The sequence below is a fragment of the Bombina bombina genome, chromosome 3, assembly GCF_027579735.1.
Source record: "Bombina bombina isolate aBomBom1 chromosome 3, aBomBom1.pri, whole genome shotgun sequence".
NCBI classification, from domain to species: Eukaryota; Metazoa; Chordata; class Amphibia; order Anura; family Bombinatoridae; genus Bombina; species Bombina bombina.
In genome coordinates this window covers 982,908,652-982,926,694 of record NC_069501.1, presented here as the reverse complement: position 1 = coordinate 982,926,694, position 18,043 = coordinate 982,908,652, and the positions used below count along the sequence as shown (strand labels likewise).

Genomic DNA, 18,043 nt, shown 5'->3' with positions numbered 1-18,043 from the left:
TGTGCTGTAATCTATGGCTGCAAGGTGTAATATGAGACCTAGTGCTCTCAAGGGAAATAATAATATTCATTGCCATGTGTCTTCCACTTCCCTTGGGTGCATCTCTCTTAATTACAATGCAGGTTTTTCAACCAATATTTGACTTTTGGGCAGCTGAAGAGGATGGAAGATAGTGCTGGGATTTATCTATCTCTCTGTTTATTAATATGGCAGGTAACTAACACATTAAACCAGAGGTCAACAGATCTATTTCAGATTTAGGAGCTGATAAAAAAAAATATTAAGGAGCCACACACACTTTTTTAGAGCCAAGCAAGTGTGTTAGTATTTAGTTTTAATATAGGTAGGACCAGAGCTGCTGAAAAGATTTTTGGAGCCCCAGGCAAAACACACACCCTATATTCTTAAAGGGACAGTCAACACCAGAATTTTGTTGTTGTTTTAAAAGATAGATGATCCCTTAATTACCAATTCCCCAGTTTTGCATAACCAACACAGTTATAATTATTATACACGTTTTACCTCTGTAATAACCTTGTATCTAAGCCTCAGCAGACTGCCCCTTATTTCAGTTCTTTTGACAGACTTGCATTTTAGCCAATCAGAGCTGTCGTCTCCATGGTAAATTCACGTGCATGAGCTCAATGTTATCTATATGAAACACGTGAACTAATGCCCTCTAGTGGTGAAAAACTATCAAAATGCATTTAGATTAAAGGTGGCCTTCAAGGTCTAAGAAATTAGCAAATGAACCTCATACCAAGAGAACAAAGCAAAATTGGTGATAAAAGTAAATTGGAAAGTTGTTTAAAATTACATGCCCTATTTGAAACATGAAACTTTTTTTGGACTTGACTGTCCCTTTAAATATAGGCACACTAAAGTACACCCGAATACATTACACTGGTTTTTATATCAGCAAAAATTTCCCATGCTATAAATACATATAGACTAGGCAGCATCCCAGTCTGCCCAAAAACTGCTCTGGAACAAATGATAATGACACCTGGTAGAAATAAAAAAATGATTACACGCTTATACTTAGCCATTCAAGAAGCAAATAGTTCAGTAAAATTGGTAATTTATGACAAATGGGAACAAGATTTAGATATAACCTATGATAGAGAAGATTGGAGCCAGATTTTCTTCTCAATGAGGAGAAGCTTAATAGGGGCAGACCTTATCGAAAACTCAATAAAAACCTCATATAGATGGTACCTTACACCACTAAAATCCTCACATTACACCACACAGGGTAGTAGATTATGTTACCGGGGATGTAAAGAGATAGGGACCTATTTTCACATGTGGTGGGAGTGTCCAAAGATACAACCTACATGGGACAAGCTCACTCAACTATTTAAGGTGATTCTAGACGACTCCTTTACATTATCAGCCTCACAGGCCTTACTACATATTCCCCAGGAGTCGCTGAATTCAATTACTAATAGATGGGTTAATATTATATGTACAGCTACCAGAATATGTATAGCTAGAAAATGGAAAATGGGGGCTTCAGAATGGGGTGAGGTAATGACCAAAATTGAAGATGTTTATAATATGCTAGAATCAGCTGCATGGATACAAGGGACATCTGAGAGATTCCAAAACACGTGGATACACTGGATTTTAAATAAACAGAAATATGTAGGTACATACAGATTAACACTAAGTAACCAATAAGGCTTTTTAGGGCAATTAAATTGGAGAGAATAGGAACTTTCTTAAATATAGATATAGCGTTCTAAAGAAATCTAAAACATGGTCACTGCTCGACGGAAAAGTTTAAAGTTAAAGGTTTTTCTTTGTATACAGTTATGAAGTTTAGGTTTAGGGATATGGGATAAGAGGGTGGAGGGGGTGGAGAGGGAGTTAGAGAAGGCAGAGGGGTAGGGGGGAGGAAAATTGATGAAAATGATATAAACAGAGTGCTATTTGATTTAAGAATACTAGGACATTGTAACCCAGCACACTGTCTTATTATGTTGTATTTGATGTGATCCATGACAATAAAAATTATTTCAACTAAATATAGGCACACATTTGTTAATCAACAATGATCCCTACCCTTATTTGTTGATTACTTTCTTTATATATATATATATATATATATATATATATATATTTGTGTGTGTATATAAATATATTTGTGTGTCTATTTAAAAACTTGAGGTCTCCCTAGATTTTGAGGATATCTGAACTAGAGCACAGGTGAAATAAACAGATGATTAGTAAACATGGTTACTTTACCTGCTCTTACCCAAGGTAATCCTGAAAATCTAGCCTGCGGACAGGTTTAAAAACCGGTGGTATATATATATATATATATATATATATATATATATGTATATATATACCGGTGTATATATATATATATATATATATATATTATCAAGCTGTCACATTCTGCATTATTTCTACAAAGTGTCCATAAAAGATTGCTAGCTCCTGCCTCAGACAAAATGCGTGTACAGCATTCACAAGGAGTATCAGCAGCAGGATCCCAGCTGAGAGCTAGCAGATTGAAAGGTCACTATAGGGAGTTGCCACAGTTAAAGGGACAGTAAAAAAATATAATAATATAAAATGTTTAGTTATGGATACTATAACAACTTTGCAGCATACATTCATTATTTATTTTGCCCCCCTTTCAATGTAGTTTAGCCATGAAAAGTTAAGATATATATATTTTATTCTGAACTGGAAATGCACCATGCTGACTTTTCAAGTTTAACCCTGCTACATATCCTTACCTAACTGGCTTTAACAGATAACAGATTTCAAAACAGTGCATTTTACACTAACATTATAACCATGGATAGTCTTGTTTAAAGACTCGAGCAGCCTTCATTGGCGCCTCCAAATTTGGCAAGTGGATGGTTGAGAGTGCCTATTGCAACAAACAATGTTAATTTATTTTAATATTTAAACTTGGCTGATATATTATTCTTTAACAAGACAACAGAAATGTCTTGTAATTACATCTTGTTTACTGTCCCTTTAAATAGCCACAGCCTGTGACATCTGACATTTTGTGTTATTGTCCCTTAAAATTTCTAAAAGGCTCAGTAAATAAAGTGGAGCAAGAGGGTTGGCTGAGCACCATCTGTGTGTCATGCCAGAGTCAGAGTACACCTGGGGACAGGCAAACACCGGCAATGTTACTCCTAGGATTTGTCAAGGCCTGCATTAAACAATAAGATTAGACTGCTTTTTCAAGGTATTGTTACAACTTGTGCGGAAAGCGTTCAATGAAAGTGGTTTATACAATACTGTATTTCAAGCTGTTCTCAAACTGGATTTTGGGATTTCACAATACTTATTGTCTAATTTGATAACATATTAATGTAGAAATTTTTCATACGCCAAATATATCTGCATAATGCTTCTTGGGCCAAACATCTCACCAGAAGGAGCACGAATTTTGTTTGAGATCAGTTTGATCAGAGCCTCTTATTCTGGCTTTAAACATTCCGTTGACAAAGGAACATGAAACAAATTTTTCTTTCATGATTTACATAGAACATACAATTTTAAACAACTTTCCAATGTATTTCTATTATCAAAATGTGCTTAATTCTCTTGGTATCCATTATCTGGTAAAGCATAAAAATGTGTTTCATGTCCCTTTAACTGCAGGAGTTAAACTAGTTTGAGCATTTTTTACACCTTACATTAGGGCATTTTTTGCACCTTTGTGTTCCTTTAACCCCTTTGCATTACCGGCAAGCGCACTTGTTATCATAAAATGCTGCAACAAATTAGAGCAAAATATATTTTATCAAGCTTACTTACTGATTTTCCTATGCCTGACAGAACATTTTAGTCCCTTTATCATAACACCACAAAATTGCAGTTGTACAATGTAAAGCATTTTGTTTTTTGTATAGTAGAGTGTGAGATCATTACATCAGCATTTTATAATGATTTAGTTTAGTACAACATTAATTACTGCGCTATCCCTTCCTGTTGAGAAAATCTGCTAATTAATGATGTTGTTCAGTTTATTCTACACCATTCAGCTAGTCTATTTCTAATGAATGTTCCTTAATTCTATTTTATAAATGAGTCTAATTAGTTGATTAACAGAGATGGTTAAAATACACAACTTGTATGTGTCCATGTTTCTAATAGAGGCGTATGAGGGGGGTTAGAATTTAGTGATTTAGGGTTCTCTTGTTTTTGTCATTAAGATATTCTTGTGTGTATAGTGCAAGAAAAATGTTGTAAAATCATTTCTCCAAATCAGGTCTTACTTATGTAAAATGCCTGGTAATGAGACATTGGATATCACAGAGCAATTTTATGATTCATTAGGCTACTACTCTACTTATACACTAAGGGCCAGATGATCAGAAGTTCTCCCCTCTGGCAAGATTATCTAAGAAGCCTTGTCAATACTGAGGTAGATTTTAGCTTGAGAGCTGTTTATTTCACTATATAGGATTCTCGATATGAAGGAAAGGCTCATTAACTCCTTTAGCTAAATGGACGTTACTATATACGTCATGCAGTGCGACGCTCATCGTACCACATAACTTATATATATGTCCGAGCTGCAGGAAGCTCCAGGAGTCTCGGCTGTAAAGTTATAGACGAGAGCTGGAGTTCCTGAGCACCAGGCATCTGTCTGCATATGGAACAATCAGTAAAGGCAGATGCCAGATTGTTACAGACGATGACACTGCGTATGTCTTACATGATTTAGGTAGAACAATTTTAAATAACTTTCCAGTTTACTTCTATTATCAAATTTACTTAATTCTCTTGGTATCATTTGTTGAAGGAGCAGCAATGCACTACTGGTTTCTAACTGAACACATGGGTGAGCCCATTACTATCAGTATATATACGCAGCCACCAATCAGCAGCTAGAACCTAGGTTACTTGCTGCTCTTGAGCTTTCCTAGATAAACCTTTTAGCAAAGGATAACAAGAGAAGGAAGCAAATGAAATAGAAGCAAATTAGAAAGTTGTTTAAAATTGTATGCTCTGTCTAAATCCTGAATGTCTAATTATGATTTTACTTTCCCTTTAAGCTCAACAGTTATATTAAAAAACAAAATAGAGCGTTACCAATATTACAATATGGGTTGGAAATAGAGGCAACAATTATCAATATTCAACGTTACCTAGAGTGCTGAAATGTCTGACCCTTTTCGGCTAAGCTCCTTCTATAGCCGGAACATTTTTTATTATTATCTTTTCCTATAACGCATCAATGCTTGAGATAATTCTAAGCTCCTACCAAGCTGTAAATATATTATATTGGTTTGTGATGAAATATTGGATTTCAGCTACTCACGGATCAATTACAAGTCTCATACCCCTATGGACTACAATCAACAAAGTAAAGATTATCAAAGTATTAATCTTTAACTCAAAAACTGATTTAAGCAAGCAATTTAAAAAAAAAAAAAAGGAGAGACACGGCTCTACAAAAGTTCCCCTGACGCACATTTCACATTAACACTTTTTAGAGAGGGTGTACGCCGAACGAGAATCTGTTTATTTATTGGTTTACAAATCCCACCCTCTCTTTGTGATAGGTTAAATCAGAGTTTTGTTCTTTCATGATTGGATTATGCTACCTTCAATTATAAAAATAAGACCATTGGTTGCAATGTAATACATAAGATCACATGATCCCCATAGGAACACAGACTTTAACTTTCATGATTCAAGTAAAGTATACAATTAAAAAAAATTACTTTAGTTGTCAAATTTTTCTTTGCAGGGGTTAAGCACATAGACTGTCAGCATTGCTAGTGTTCTCACAAATTAGATCATGTAATGTTTTCACTATAATAGCCCTTTAATTTGTAATGTAACATGAGCTGTTAGGCCTCCACTTATATAGGTTAAAAGAATACGGAATGAGTTAATGAAATATAAAGTTGTTGCTGATCACTCAGGGTTAATTTTTGACCTCCCATTCAGAGTGTGAGAATAATGCTGCCCATAGTGTGATCTGTACAACAGACTTCATGTAATATGTAAACTATCTGACGGTTATTTGGCAGCTATCAGTGTAAGTGCCAACAACACATACTTCTGCCACATTCCATCTCTCCCTTTCTCTGTCTCTCTCTCGCTTTTTCTGTTTTTCTCTCACTATCTCTCTTTATCTCCCTTCAAAGTATAATAAATTATGTTATGGTGCCTCATTCATTTATAGCTTAAAGTGATAGAAAGGTCAACATTGAAATATGCATACAGTAGGTACATTTCCATTTTAAATAGAAGCATTTTTGCCCTGTATTTCCATTAGTAAAGATGCTTCTAGTAAAAGTTATTACTGGTTTTCAGCAGAATATGCGCATATGCTGGTGGGCCTGTGCAGTGTTCATGTTCAGAGAGCTGGTAGTGGTTTGTATTGTGCCTGTTAATTCTCTGAGAAGGTGTGGCGTTTGAATACAGATGCACGTGCCCTTACAGCATATGTGAATATGCCTCTGAAACAGTAATTACTTTTACTAGAAGCATTTTGCTAATGAAAGTCTATAAATCTATTGCAACAATACCTTAAATTGAAGGGCATCCACACATATTGCAATTTTGACCTTTCTATCCTTTTGCTACAGCACTAATAATATACAATAATATGCAGTATATACAATAATATAAATCTTTAGCACAGTTCAAAATATTAGCTAAAATGCTACATACATATTTTACCTGAAAACACAAACAAATAGTAATATACAATAATATTTCATTTTTTTATAAGATACAGAGTATTATTAAATTCACCCCAGGAAAACATTTCACCCCAAATATCAGTCTTTTTTTAAACTTTTAGTGGATGAAAGACATTTAAAGTTCTTAGGGAGTTCAGATTTAGCTATTAGGGATGGGCGAATGTGGTGAAACTGCAATTCGCTTGGTAAAACTAATAAACCTGTGGACATTCGTGTTAGACAATCGAATGTTGATAAGAACAAAAATCCATTCAAATTTGGAAATCAAATGTTATTTCTGTTTTTTGAATGTCACCTTTGTTTTTAAATGTTCATAATTAGATCGAATATCCACATTCGAATTTTCGATTGTTACATTCGATTGAACAAATATGATTCAGAAGTTCAATAGTTTATGTGGTAGGGAATTTAGTAAATTGATACATAATAGATACAAATATATTGATTCAAATTATTCTATTTCAAATATTACAAAATTTGAATATTACATTTAAAGAGAGCATTAGAAATACTATTACAAATATGTTGATTCAAATTTTTCTAATTCAAATATTAGAAAAATTCAAACCCAGTATTACATTTAAAGATAGATTTAGAAATCCTATTAAATTAAACGAATGTTAGAATGTTGTACAAGCATTCGAAATTCGAAACTAACGAATGTGTTAAAATTTGTTTCATTTTTCGAATGTTGCAAAACATTCGCCCATCCCTTTTTGCTATAAAAATACAGCTCTACTTAAAGGGACAGTCAAGTAAAAAAAGAAGAATTTTAGTGAATTTTGCACCCTGACAGATGGCTTAAACCAGTAATTCAGTGAAAAGATTAATTAGAACATCACTGCTTCTGCTGATTTTAATATCAAACAACAGTTCCATAATTTGATGGATGGTCCCAATTAGGAGCTAGGTCCCAGTTGCAGTCCCAAAGCTTACACAAAATGCCCGAGCTATAAACAAAACCATAAAGACTATACTTGTTTTCTTGTTTCTATATAGAAATTCCCATAGACTTTAATAAAGAATTTTCCAGAAAAAAAAAAAGGAATTTATACATTTATTTAATGGTTTGATAATGCACCAACATTTCAAAATGCCTTTATTTCTCTAATATACATTTGGAGGTAGGAAATCCATTGACTCTGGAAATTAGTGCTGCCCTATATCAGAAGTTTGTATGCATTTAAGGACATTATGGTGGAGTTGGAGTACTGTATTAAGTTTTGCAAGTGATAAATAAAAATAAAAAACACCATCATTAAAGGGACAGTAAACACCAGAATTTTTGTTGTTTAAAAAGGTAGATAATACCTTTATTACCCATTCCCCAATTTTGCATAACCAACACAGTTATAATAATATACTTTTTACCTCTGTGATTACCTTGTATCTATGGCTCTGCAAACTGCCCCCTTATTTCAGTTCTTTTGACAGTCTTGCATTTTTAGCCAATCAGTGCTTGCTCTTAGGAGCTTCACGTGCCTGAGCTCAATGTTATCTATATGAAACACATGAACTAACGTCCTCTAGTGGTGAAAAACTGTCAAAATGCATTCAGATTAGAGGTGGCCTTCAAGGTCTAAGAAATTAGCACATATACCTCCTAGATTTCGCTTTCAACTAAGAATACCAAGAGAACAAAGCAAAATTGGTAATAAAAGTAAATTGGAAAGTTGTTTAAAATGACATCCCCTATTTAAATCATTAAAGTTTTTTTGTAAGTCACTCCTATATTATTACATGGAGCCAGTTCACTAAACTATGGAGAGGTAAAGTGAGCTGCTGTAAATAGGGTGCATACAATACTTTTGTAAATGGAGAGACTATTAGTGAATTGTGCCAAACATGCTTTTTAGCCAAAGCTGCAATATTTTTATGTGAGATTGTGCAGACTAGACAAGATGAGTTTACAGGTTTTAATCTTTATTAAATTGATATTAAACAGTATGAGATTGTAATAGAACATGTTTAATTATGTGTAGTTAAAAAAAAAACTTTGCAATATACTTTCATTATTTATTTTGTTCCCTTTTCAAGTAATTTAACTATGAAAATTGTTGGTTTTCTAAATTACGGGGATTCTCATAAGAGACAGAAGTTATTGTTAATTTCTAAATGTGCTTGGTATTGTAAGACATGTCTGCTTTATGGAAAGGTATGAGACTATGGCGAGTGCATTCAGAGTTAGCTGGTACCATCTTTTTTGTAAAGGGTTAAGTCAATGTTATAACCACTTTCTGAGCAGCTGTTGGTAGCTGTCTTCGTGTCAGCATTCCAGCAATGTGTGTCAGTGCCGGCTCAGCTGAGTGGCATCCGTGCCTAATGTACCCCCATTGTAATGCAGAGGCCACTACATGTGGGTGTCAGCCGTTAGTCTGGCATCAAGTGGGTACTTACTAGAGACTCATATTTCAAAATGAAGAACAAGTTACTGGAGAGACAATAAGATCTCTGTATTAACCTGATTTTTGTAATTGTTTTTTGTTTCAGCTTGTTTTGCTTCAAGCTGATTTAATCAGTGTGGTTTGTATGAAATCATATTTTTGTGGAGTTAGCTGACTTTTCACACAATGCTTCAATTCACATTCATTTAGAATACAAACAGCATTATATTGCTGCTATGCTACTCATATTTGAAAAAAAAAAAAAAAGAACAACTTTATTTGTAATTATTAGTTAATCATTTATAAAAATTAAAACTATTTCATTCAGGTACACATCCCTAAATCCAGAATTCCAGAATCCAAACTTTTTAATTAATATTTTTTTTAAGTCACAATATTCTCTGCCTGTGCCATTGGTGTGTTTTTTGTTTTCTAAAATGCAAATAATAGTCTATATTTATTTAAAATAACAAATATTGCCTTTCTGATTACAGTACTGTACTATCATTCAGAGAGTACTTTGTATACAAACATATTAAAAATTATATAAAACTACATTTAGGTTGCATATATAAGCGGTATTATGACATGCAAATATTGCCTACATTACATAACGTATTGTTTACACTTGGTTCCGTATCCTCTCCAAACTGTCCAATTTTACAGATGCAAATATTACAAAATCCGAACTATTTTGAAATCTAAACCTTTCGGTTCCAAGCAGTTTGGATAAAGAGTTTTCTACCAGTATATGCTAAATTTTGCATGACACTCTCGGGAATAAGTTTGGACTTAGCGTGCATGCAGTCGTGTCCCCAATAAAAACCCATTTACAAAGACATAATCTTGTTTAAGGGTCTCTTAGGAAGATGCAAAGTAGCGAGGCAGTGGGTTCACAATTTACAGTTTAAAGAATGTTAAAATCCAGTAAAAAAAGATATTATAAGTCTTTTGTCTAGAAACCTGCAGTCGCAATTTTAGTTTTCAGTTCACACCAATATGAAAATGATCTATTTAACAATATAAATTATTGTTTTAAACAATTCTTGTGAAAGTTGCAAAGCGACCGTATAGCAATAGAAAAACAGTACCAAGTCTGCCCATCCTGACAAACCTAAAAGATGCATTTAGATGGGTTAGTAGTGTTACGGATGTAAACGGATTGCAATAGTTAACTGTGAAAGTCACAACTAAGTGGTCTCCTTTAAAAACTTTATTTTGATAATGAAAGTTCTGTTAGTTACAATCACAACAGTGCAAGTGAGACTTACAATCAAGTAATGAAAATAAAATAGCCATTTGTAAATGTGATCCCTATAGCTGTTCAGGATATCACATAGTCAAAATATATACATATGTGTATGTCCCTATACATATGTAAATGAATGCAGTGTTCCCTGTATACAGCAAAACGATCTTTCATTGTTGTAATAAAAAACTACTAAGAAGTGGTTCATACTTAACATAAATAATTGCAATATGTAGTATCCATCATTTTAACCTCTTAACAACTACAACATACACTATACCTCGCTGGTCATTAAGGGTTTTCCTGCCCATAATAGCACAAGTCTCGCCCCCAGCTGCAAGACCATGTCATTATAGCCTCCCTCCCTCCTGCAGGTGTCCTGAAATAGTGTGGTCTCGTTGCCGGTGGCAAAACTGCACTATTAAAAAAACAAGCCACATAGAAAGACCAGCGACTTTGTTAAGGGATTAAGGATTTTACCTTTTCTTTCTTTTTTAAACTTAATTTGTGCAGGGTCTGTTACTTCCTGTCACAACCCCACAAGGGGGCTGTAGTCTCTACAGGAAGAGAGGGGAATAGTTTTCCTTTAAAGTTTTGCTAGGAGACACCTATCTCCTAGCTGAAGTCAGTTTACTGCCCATGTTTAGTTTTACTGCAAAGATCATGTGACCATAGAACCTAAGTTTTGCAATATCTGCTTGCTTATCTAGCTGTAGGCAGTGGATACACTAAGGATTTTTAAGTGCTGGTTTATCAAGAAAACAAGGAAGTTGTGTCTTGTTTTTCTTAACAATAATTTGTTTCTTTATATGTTTATTTATTTTTAATAAAGTAGCACTGTTTCATATCCCTTTTAAGTTCTCCAAAATGCCCTTTCGAGGATTTATCAAGTGCCTAGAGGTGTCAAATTCGAAAATACAAAAATAGTCTTGAAAAGCTATTGAAAAGTGACCCGAAAAAGTATTGTGATCATCGAGATCTTTTCTTCTTTATAGGGAAAATCGGATTAGAGTATAATTTATTATACCTGATTGTAAGTGTGAGAATCAGAAAGTGTGATCTCCCCGAATTGAAAAGAAGCCGTTTCACCCTGAAAAAGAGCTGAAAACACAGCTCCCAATACATTGTGATTAAGGCCTTTATTCTTCATGTAATACTTTTTTTTTTATTATTCCAAGTATTTCTCAGTACAAAATCCGATTAGCAAACCGCTGACTATTAAAACATTCTAATTATTTTCAAGTTTATCACTATTTGAAATGAGAGGAATTGTAGCATTATCTTTAAAAATATTTTCTTAAGAATTAGAATGTTTGTTTTCTATTAGTATTCAGTACAGCAGGGTCACATTACAGATTTACCCATATAAAATATAATGAAATCAAATCATTTAATCTATTTTAAAGGGACATGAAACCCACAACTTTCCAACTTCCTTGTATTAATTAATTTGCTTAGTTTTCTTGGTATCCTATGATAAAAAAAAAGCATACCTAGGTAGCCTCAGCAGCTGGGAACTAGCTGCTGATTGGTGTCTGAATATATATATGCTTCTTGCTTGTCAATGGCTTACTGATGTGTTCAGCTAGCTCACGGTAGTGCAGTGATGATCCTTCAACAAAGGATACTAAGAGATGAAGCAAAATCAATAATAGAAGTAAATCGGAAAGTTGTTTAAAAATGTATATTCTTGATGTTAATCATAAAAAAAATGAGTTTCATGTCCCTTTAACAAGTGAAACAGTTATAACAACTCACTTCAGATCTATTTAATATGGATTTGTATATTTTCTCATTTTACAAAAGTCAAAATAATCTTTAAGTTCATTTAGACCAGTTTTGCTTTAATATACTTTTAAATTGCATGATTCAGATAGGGCATGTAATTTTAAACAACTTTCCAATTTACTTTTATCACCAATTTTGCTTTGTTCTCTTGGTATTCTTAGTTGAAAGTTAAACCTAGGAGGTTCATATGCTAATTTCTTAGACCTTGAAGGCCGCCTCTAAGCTGAATGCAGTTTGACCACTAGAGGGCGTTAGTTCATGCGTTTCATATAGATAACATTAAGCTCATGCACGTGAATTTACCGAGGAGTGAGCACTGAGTGGCTAAAATGCATGTCTGTCAAAATAACTGAAATAGGGGCAGTCTGCGGAGGCTTAGTTACAAGGTAATTACAGAGGTAAAACATATATTATTATAACTGTTGGTTATGCAAAACTGAGGAATGGGTAATCCTTTAAAACAACAAGAATTCTGGTGTTGACTGTCCCTTTAATTGCAATCATAAACAATCTGATGTCCGAGTTTCATAGTTTAAATATGTATATTGACTTAAAAACTAATTTACAAGGGGTCGAGGCTTTTGAATTATAAAACTTTAAAATCACATGAAAATGTGTTCAGTAGATTGTTATGCTGCTGTCGTATTCATTTTGTGCAGAGTGTTAGTTTAGTTAGGAAACATGAAATACAAAATTAAACTTCCATGGTTCAGATAACAGTGTTTTTAACTCCAGTCTTCAAGGCACACCAACAGGCCAGACTTTCATGATATCTGAACTAGAGCACAGGTGAAATAGTCAGCTGATGGCTGAGAGCAGGTTAGTAACCATGGTTACTGATCAGCTGATTATTTCACCCGTGCTCTAAAAAACAAGAGAGCCTGCAATTTTAAAGGTACAGTATACAAAAAATGCTTAATTATGCATCGTAAAATTACTTTTCAATATACTTTTATTGTGGAATTTTACAGTCCTGAAAACTGAAAGAGAACGTCAGGCTTCACAAGCCTATCTTTCCATTTATCTGTCCCTAATTTTCAGTTATCTTATCATTTCTGCTGAAGCCAAACAATCACAATTTTGTTAACATAATGACAGTGGCAAGCCATTTCAACTCCAGACTGAAGTTCTAATTGGCTCCTCCAAATAAGGAAAGTGGTGGTGGGTTTTGGTTATTGAAAAAAAAATGTCAATCAAGGTGTTAATCAGTTCTAAGAATGTTCAGACTCTGCTTATTTGTTATATTGGAAGAGAAAAAAGGTATTCACTATCCCTTTAAGAGACTCGTAAGTTTACTTCTGCTATCTAATTGACTTTGTTTTCTTGGTATAATTTGTTGAAAAGCAAAGTAGGCTCAGCAGCAGCAATGCACTACTGGAAGCTAGCTGGTGATTGGTGGCTACAATCATATGCCTTTGTCATTGGCTCACTACATGTGTTAAGCTAGCTGCCATTAGTGCATTGCTGCTATGGAGCTGATTTTAAATGGACGGTGTACTGTGATTTCCCCCCCCCCCTTTAATGTTTTCCCAATAGTCAATTTTACCTTTTGGAGTGTATTCCATCGTTTACAAATAGCTCCTTTACCTTTATGTTTTCATTTTAAATAGTTGATTTTGCCTGTTGTATCCCCACATAAAGTGGGAATTTTAGTACTTAAAGGAACATGAAACCCAAATATTTTCTTTCATGATTCAGATAGGTCATGTGATTTTAAACAACTTTCCAATTTACTTCTATTATTTAATTTGTTTTATTTTTGTAGTATCCATTGTTGAAGTGGATACCTAGGTAGGCTCAGGAGCTGCTGATTGGTGGCTGCTCATATATACCTCATGCTATTGGCCGACCTGATGCATTCAGCTAGGTTCCGGTAGTGCATTACCAAGAGAATGAAGCAATAAATTGGCAAGTTGTTTAAAATTTGCATTCATTTGCATTATTTAGATAGAGAATACAATTTTAAAGTTTCATGTCCCTTTAAGTGCTGGTTATAGAAAGCTATAGTTATAGAAAAAAAGCATGTTCCCATTGGTGGTTGGACAGATAGGCACTAAATTGTTAATTTCCATTTTTCTTTCAAAGTATTTGTTTCATTGTGTATAGATAAACAAGGATGATTTTGTGTAAGTATAGAGAGCTAAACTAATGTGGTCTGTTCCTCCTGCAACACACAGTCAATTTCTTTGGCTTATGGTTTCTATTAGCAGAGACAGCTATTTTATATACTAAAATATACCTTAAAGGGACACTGAACCCAACATTTTTCTTTCATGATTCAGATAGAGCAGGCAATTTTAAGCAACTTTCTAATTTACTCCTATTATCAACTTTTCTTCATTCTCTTGGTATCTTTATTTGAAATGCAAAAATGTATGTTTAGATGCCGGCCCATTTTTGGTGAACAACCTGGGTTGTTCTTGCTGATTGGTGGATAAATTTATCCACCAATAAACAAGTGCTTTTCATGGTACTGAACCAAACAAATAGCTTAGATGCCTTCTTTTTCAAATAAAGATAGCAAGAGAACAAAGAAAAATTGATAATAGGAGTAAATTATAAAGTTGCTTAAAATTGCATGCGCTATCTGAATCATGAAAGAAAAAATTTGGGTTCAGTTTCCCTTTAAGCTAAATGTGCAATTACCCATACATTTAAGCTCTTCAGATCATATATTATGCTTTTTTTCAAACGGATTAGAACCGACTCAATCTCATCAAAAGTCTTGCAAAATAGCACAAAAATGATCATGGCATAGATTGGAAGCCAGCAAGTGTTTAAAGGGACGGTCAACTCCAAATTGTTATTGTTTAAAAAGATAGATAATCCCTTTGTTATCCATTCCCCAGTTTTGCATAACCAGCACAGTTATATTAATTTGCTTTTTACCTCTGTGATTACCTTGTATCTAAGCCTCTGCAAACTGCCCCCTGATCACATGATTTTTTATTTACTATTTATTGACTTGCATTTTAGCTAATTAGTGCAGTGTCAGCCGCAACTCCACGGGACTGAGCACAATGTTATCTTGTATGGCCCACATGAATTAGCAGTATCCTGTTGTGAAAAGCAAATGAAAAGCATGTGAGAAGAGGCTGTCTGTAGTGGCTTAGAAACAGGCAGAACTTTAGAGGTTTAAATGTTATAAAGTATATTAATATATCAATGTTGGTTGTACAAAGCTGGGGAATGGGTAGTAAATGTGTTATCTATCTTTTAAACAATAACAATTGTGGGGTTGACTGTCTCTTTAAGTCTGCAACACATAGTGAGTTTTATCTAGCATTGTTAGGGTTAACAGAAGAAAAAGAACTGTACAAGGTCCTGAACAGCAGTTACAGTATGTACAGCTTTTAGAATCTTCCTTCAAGCATATTTTGAATTGCTTTGTGTTTTATCAAACATATTTGTGTAGTAAGAGTAAGAGGCCTTGTTGATGCATCATCATTTACTGATAAGCAATGACAAATTCTTTCTGAACTGCAAATAACAAGTACATTAGCGTTGCAGAAATGCATTAGTGGCAATGCAAAATGTGCATTTTATGTTTTAACGTCTTTACCATAGATTATTTACAGTAGTGATTTTCAACCACTGTGCCACGACACACTAGTGTGCCGTGAGAGATCGTCAGGTGTGCCACTGTGAATTCCCTGTTGCGGAGGGCTGTTAGTGCCTACATTCACTTGTTCCCAAGCTTTCGAACAGGGTAACTGGCCAGGAGGTACGTCTTAGTATTTGAAGGCATCTGCTATCTGCTACGATAGCCACGAGGACTACTGAGAGATCTAATAAAAAGATATACGACACTCTGGAGGGTCGGGGCTCTGCTCCGGAGGTCAATCAAACAGCTGCAGTCCTTTTTTCTCCCCCCCCCCCCTATTGCGGAGGCCTGTTAGTGCTACAAGTGCTGTTATTGCCTACATTCACTTGTTCCCAAGCTTTCGAACAGGGTAACTGGCCAAGAGGTACGTCTTAGTTACCGGAGTCCGGATTGATAGTCACCTTGAAGAGAGCCGCCATTTTTTCCTGTGTCTGCGAAGCTCTTTTGATCAATAGCGGCCTACACACTCCAACAGTCGCAGTTTTACAGATCCACTTACCTCCCCTTCCTGGATTCTTAAGCTCAGGGAGAATTGCCCTAGATATTAATTATATTGTTCCAGCATAGAGAAGAAGACATCTGCTTTAACTGGGTGAAACCTTTCTGTTTACCTTCATATGCATTTTAAGTCATTTGCCCTCCTGGATTAACTTTTGTAATTTTTCAGTTTACTCTCATTATTGCCTGATTGCCAAGCCCTGATGTTTTTTTTGTGGGCCCCATATTTATGCTTATCCTACACTGATTGTGATACTCTTATACTGGTGCCCCCAAGGCTTAGGGACTTTAACAGTAGGATCACTTGGCCCCAGTAGTTTCTGCTTTTGGGCTCAATACTTGTGCACTGCTTACTGCCCTAATAAGCGGAACTTTTACTTGCATGGAACTACTACATATCACCTAAGAAGTTGTAGTGACTGTCATGCTAATAAAACTTAATTAAATTGAATTGACTAAATTGTTCATATACAGGTAGCCCTCAGTTTACGCCGGGGTTAGGTTCCAGAAGGAATGGTTGTAAATAAAAAACGTTGTAAATTGAAACCCAGTTTATAATGTAAGTCAATGGGGAGTGAGGGAGTTAGATTCCAGGCCCCTCTCAAAATTGACATAAGTAACCTATAATACATTAATTTTTAAAGCTTTGAAATGAAGACTATAAATGCTAAGCAACATTATTAACAGTATCAAATATTCACATAACACAGAATATATAATCAAACTAAGTTTAATGAACAAAAACATTTTCTTACTTGCATTTTTCAGCAAACAAAGCAGTAAGGTATCTGCATTGAAACAGTAGCATACACTGTTAGCTAATATCCAGTCTGCAGATATTCTATGCATTCCAGTCTGGACTGATTTTTTAGACACTCTGACCTTCAAGCAGCTGGGCAGGAAGATGTAAAGTTTCCCTCATGGCTGCTAAATCTTGTTCCTTTGAAAGCTGCTCGATAGGTCTTGTCTGTGTACACTGATTAATTTCAGACCTGCTAAGCTTGCATATCTTTGCTGTAACACAAGCGGACAGCTCCACCTACTGGCCTATCCTTATTTTAATCAATGCACTGCTTCTCAGTGCTTTTCAATAGCAGTCACATGAAAAAAAAGGGCGTTATTCTGAAACGGCGCAAATTGAACCAGCGCAAACCGAGGGCCACCTGTATGTGTGTATGTGTATGTGAATATATATGTATATATATATATATATATATATATATATTGTAAAATTATGGGATGGTTGTGTGCTGCAGGATTTTTTAATGTAAAAAAATGTGCCATGGCAAAAAAAAGGTTGAAAATCACTGATTTACAGTATATTGGGCAAAATAAGACCGATTTAATGCGTCACATATTCTGTATAACAAAGTGCATTTGTACCGCTAGATATCACACATGCAGCGGGACTTATTACTTTTGTAACTGATTACTGTGAAGCTGATCTACGAAGACTGAGCACGCATTCTGTAAAGTGGCCAATGACTAAATTAAAGACATTTGAAGTTATTTTTTTTTTTTTTTCTTCAACATTTCACATAAAAACAAATCAGCATAAATGATGTCTTTTGTTTTTCAGGATTTTAGTGGGTGCGCCACAGGCATTGGGTTTACCAGGTCAACGTGCAAAGAAGACCGGGGCTCTCTATGGTTGTCCTTTGACCAATGAACGAAATGACTGTAAACGGGTTGATATGGACAGTGGAGGTACAGTCTATAAATTATTATTATAACTTTTATAAACAATGAGTCTAACTGCACCAATCTTTTTGAGACTGTGCCTTTATAATGACCAATAGATATTTAATTTACATTAAAG

At 34.7% G+C, this 18,043-nt stretch overlaps 1 protein-coding gene across 4 annotated transcripts in view; it reads left to right on the top strand.

Moving 5' to 3' along the window:
* ITGA7 (integrin subunit alpha 7) overlaps positions 1-18,043 on the top strand; it is a 331,759-nt gene that overhangs the window by 101,254 nt on the left and 212,462 nt on the right. For all 4 annotated transcript variants that reach the window (XM_053708086.1, XM_053708088.1, XM_053708089.1 and 1 more), the window contains exon 2: positions 17,804-17,931. In XM_053708086.1, the coding sequence (XP_053564061.1) occupies positions 17,804-17,931 (128 nt within the window). The remainder of the gene's footprint in view (positions 1-17,803; positions 17,932-18,043) is intronic.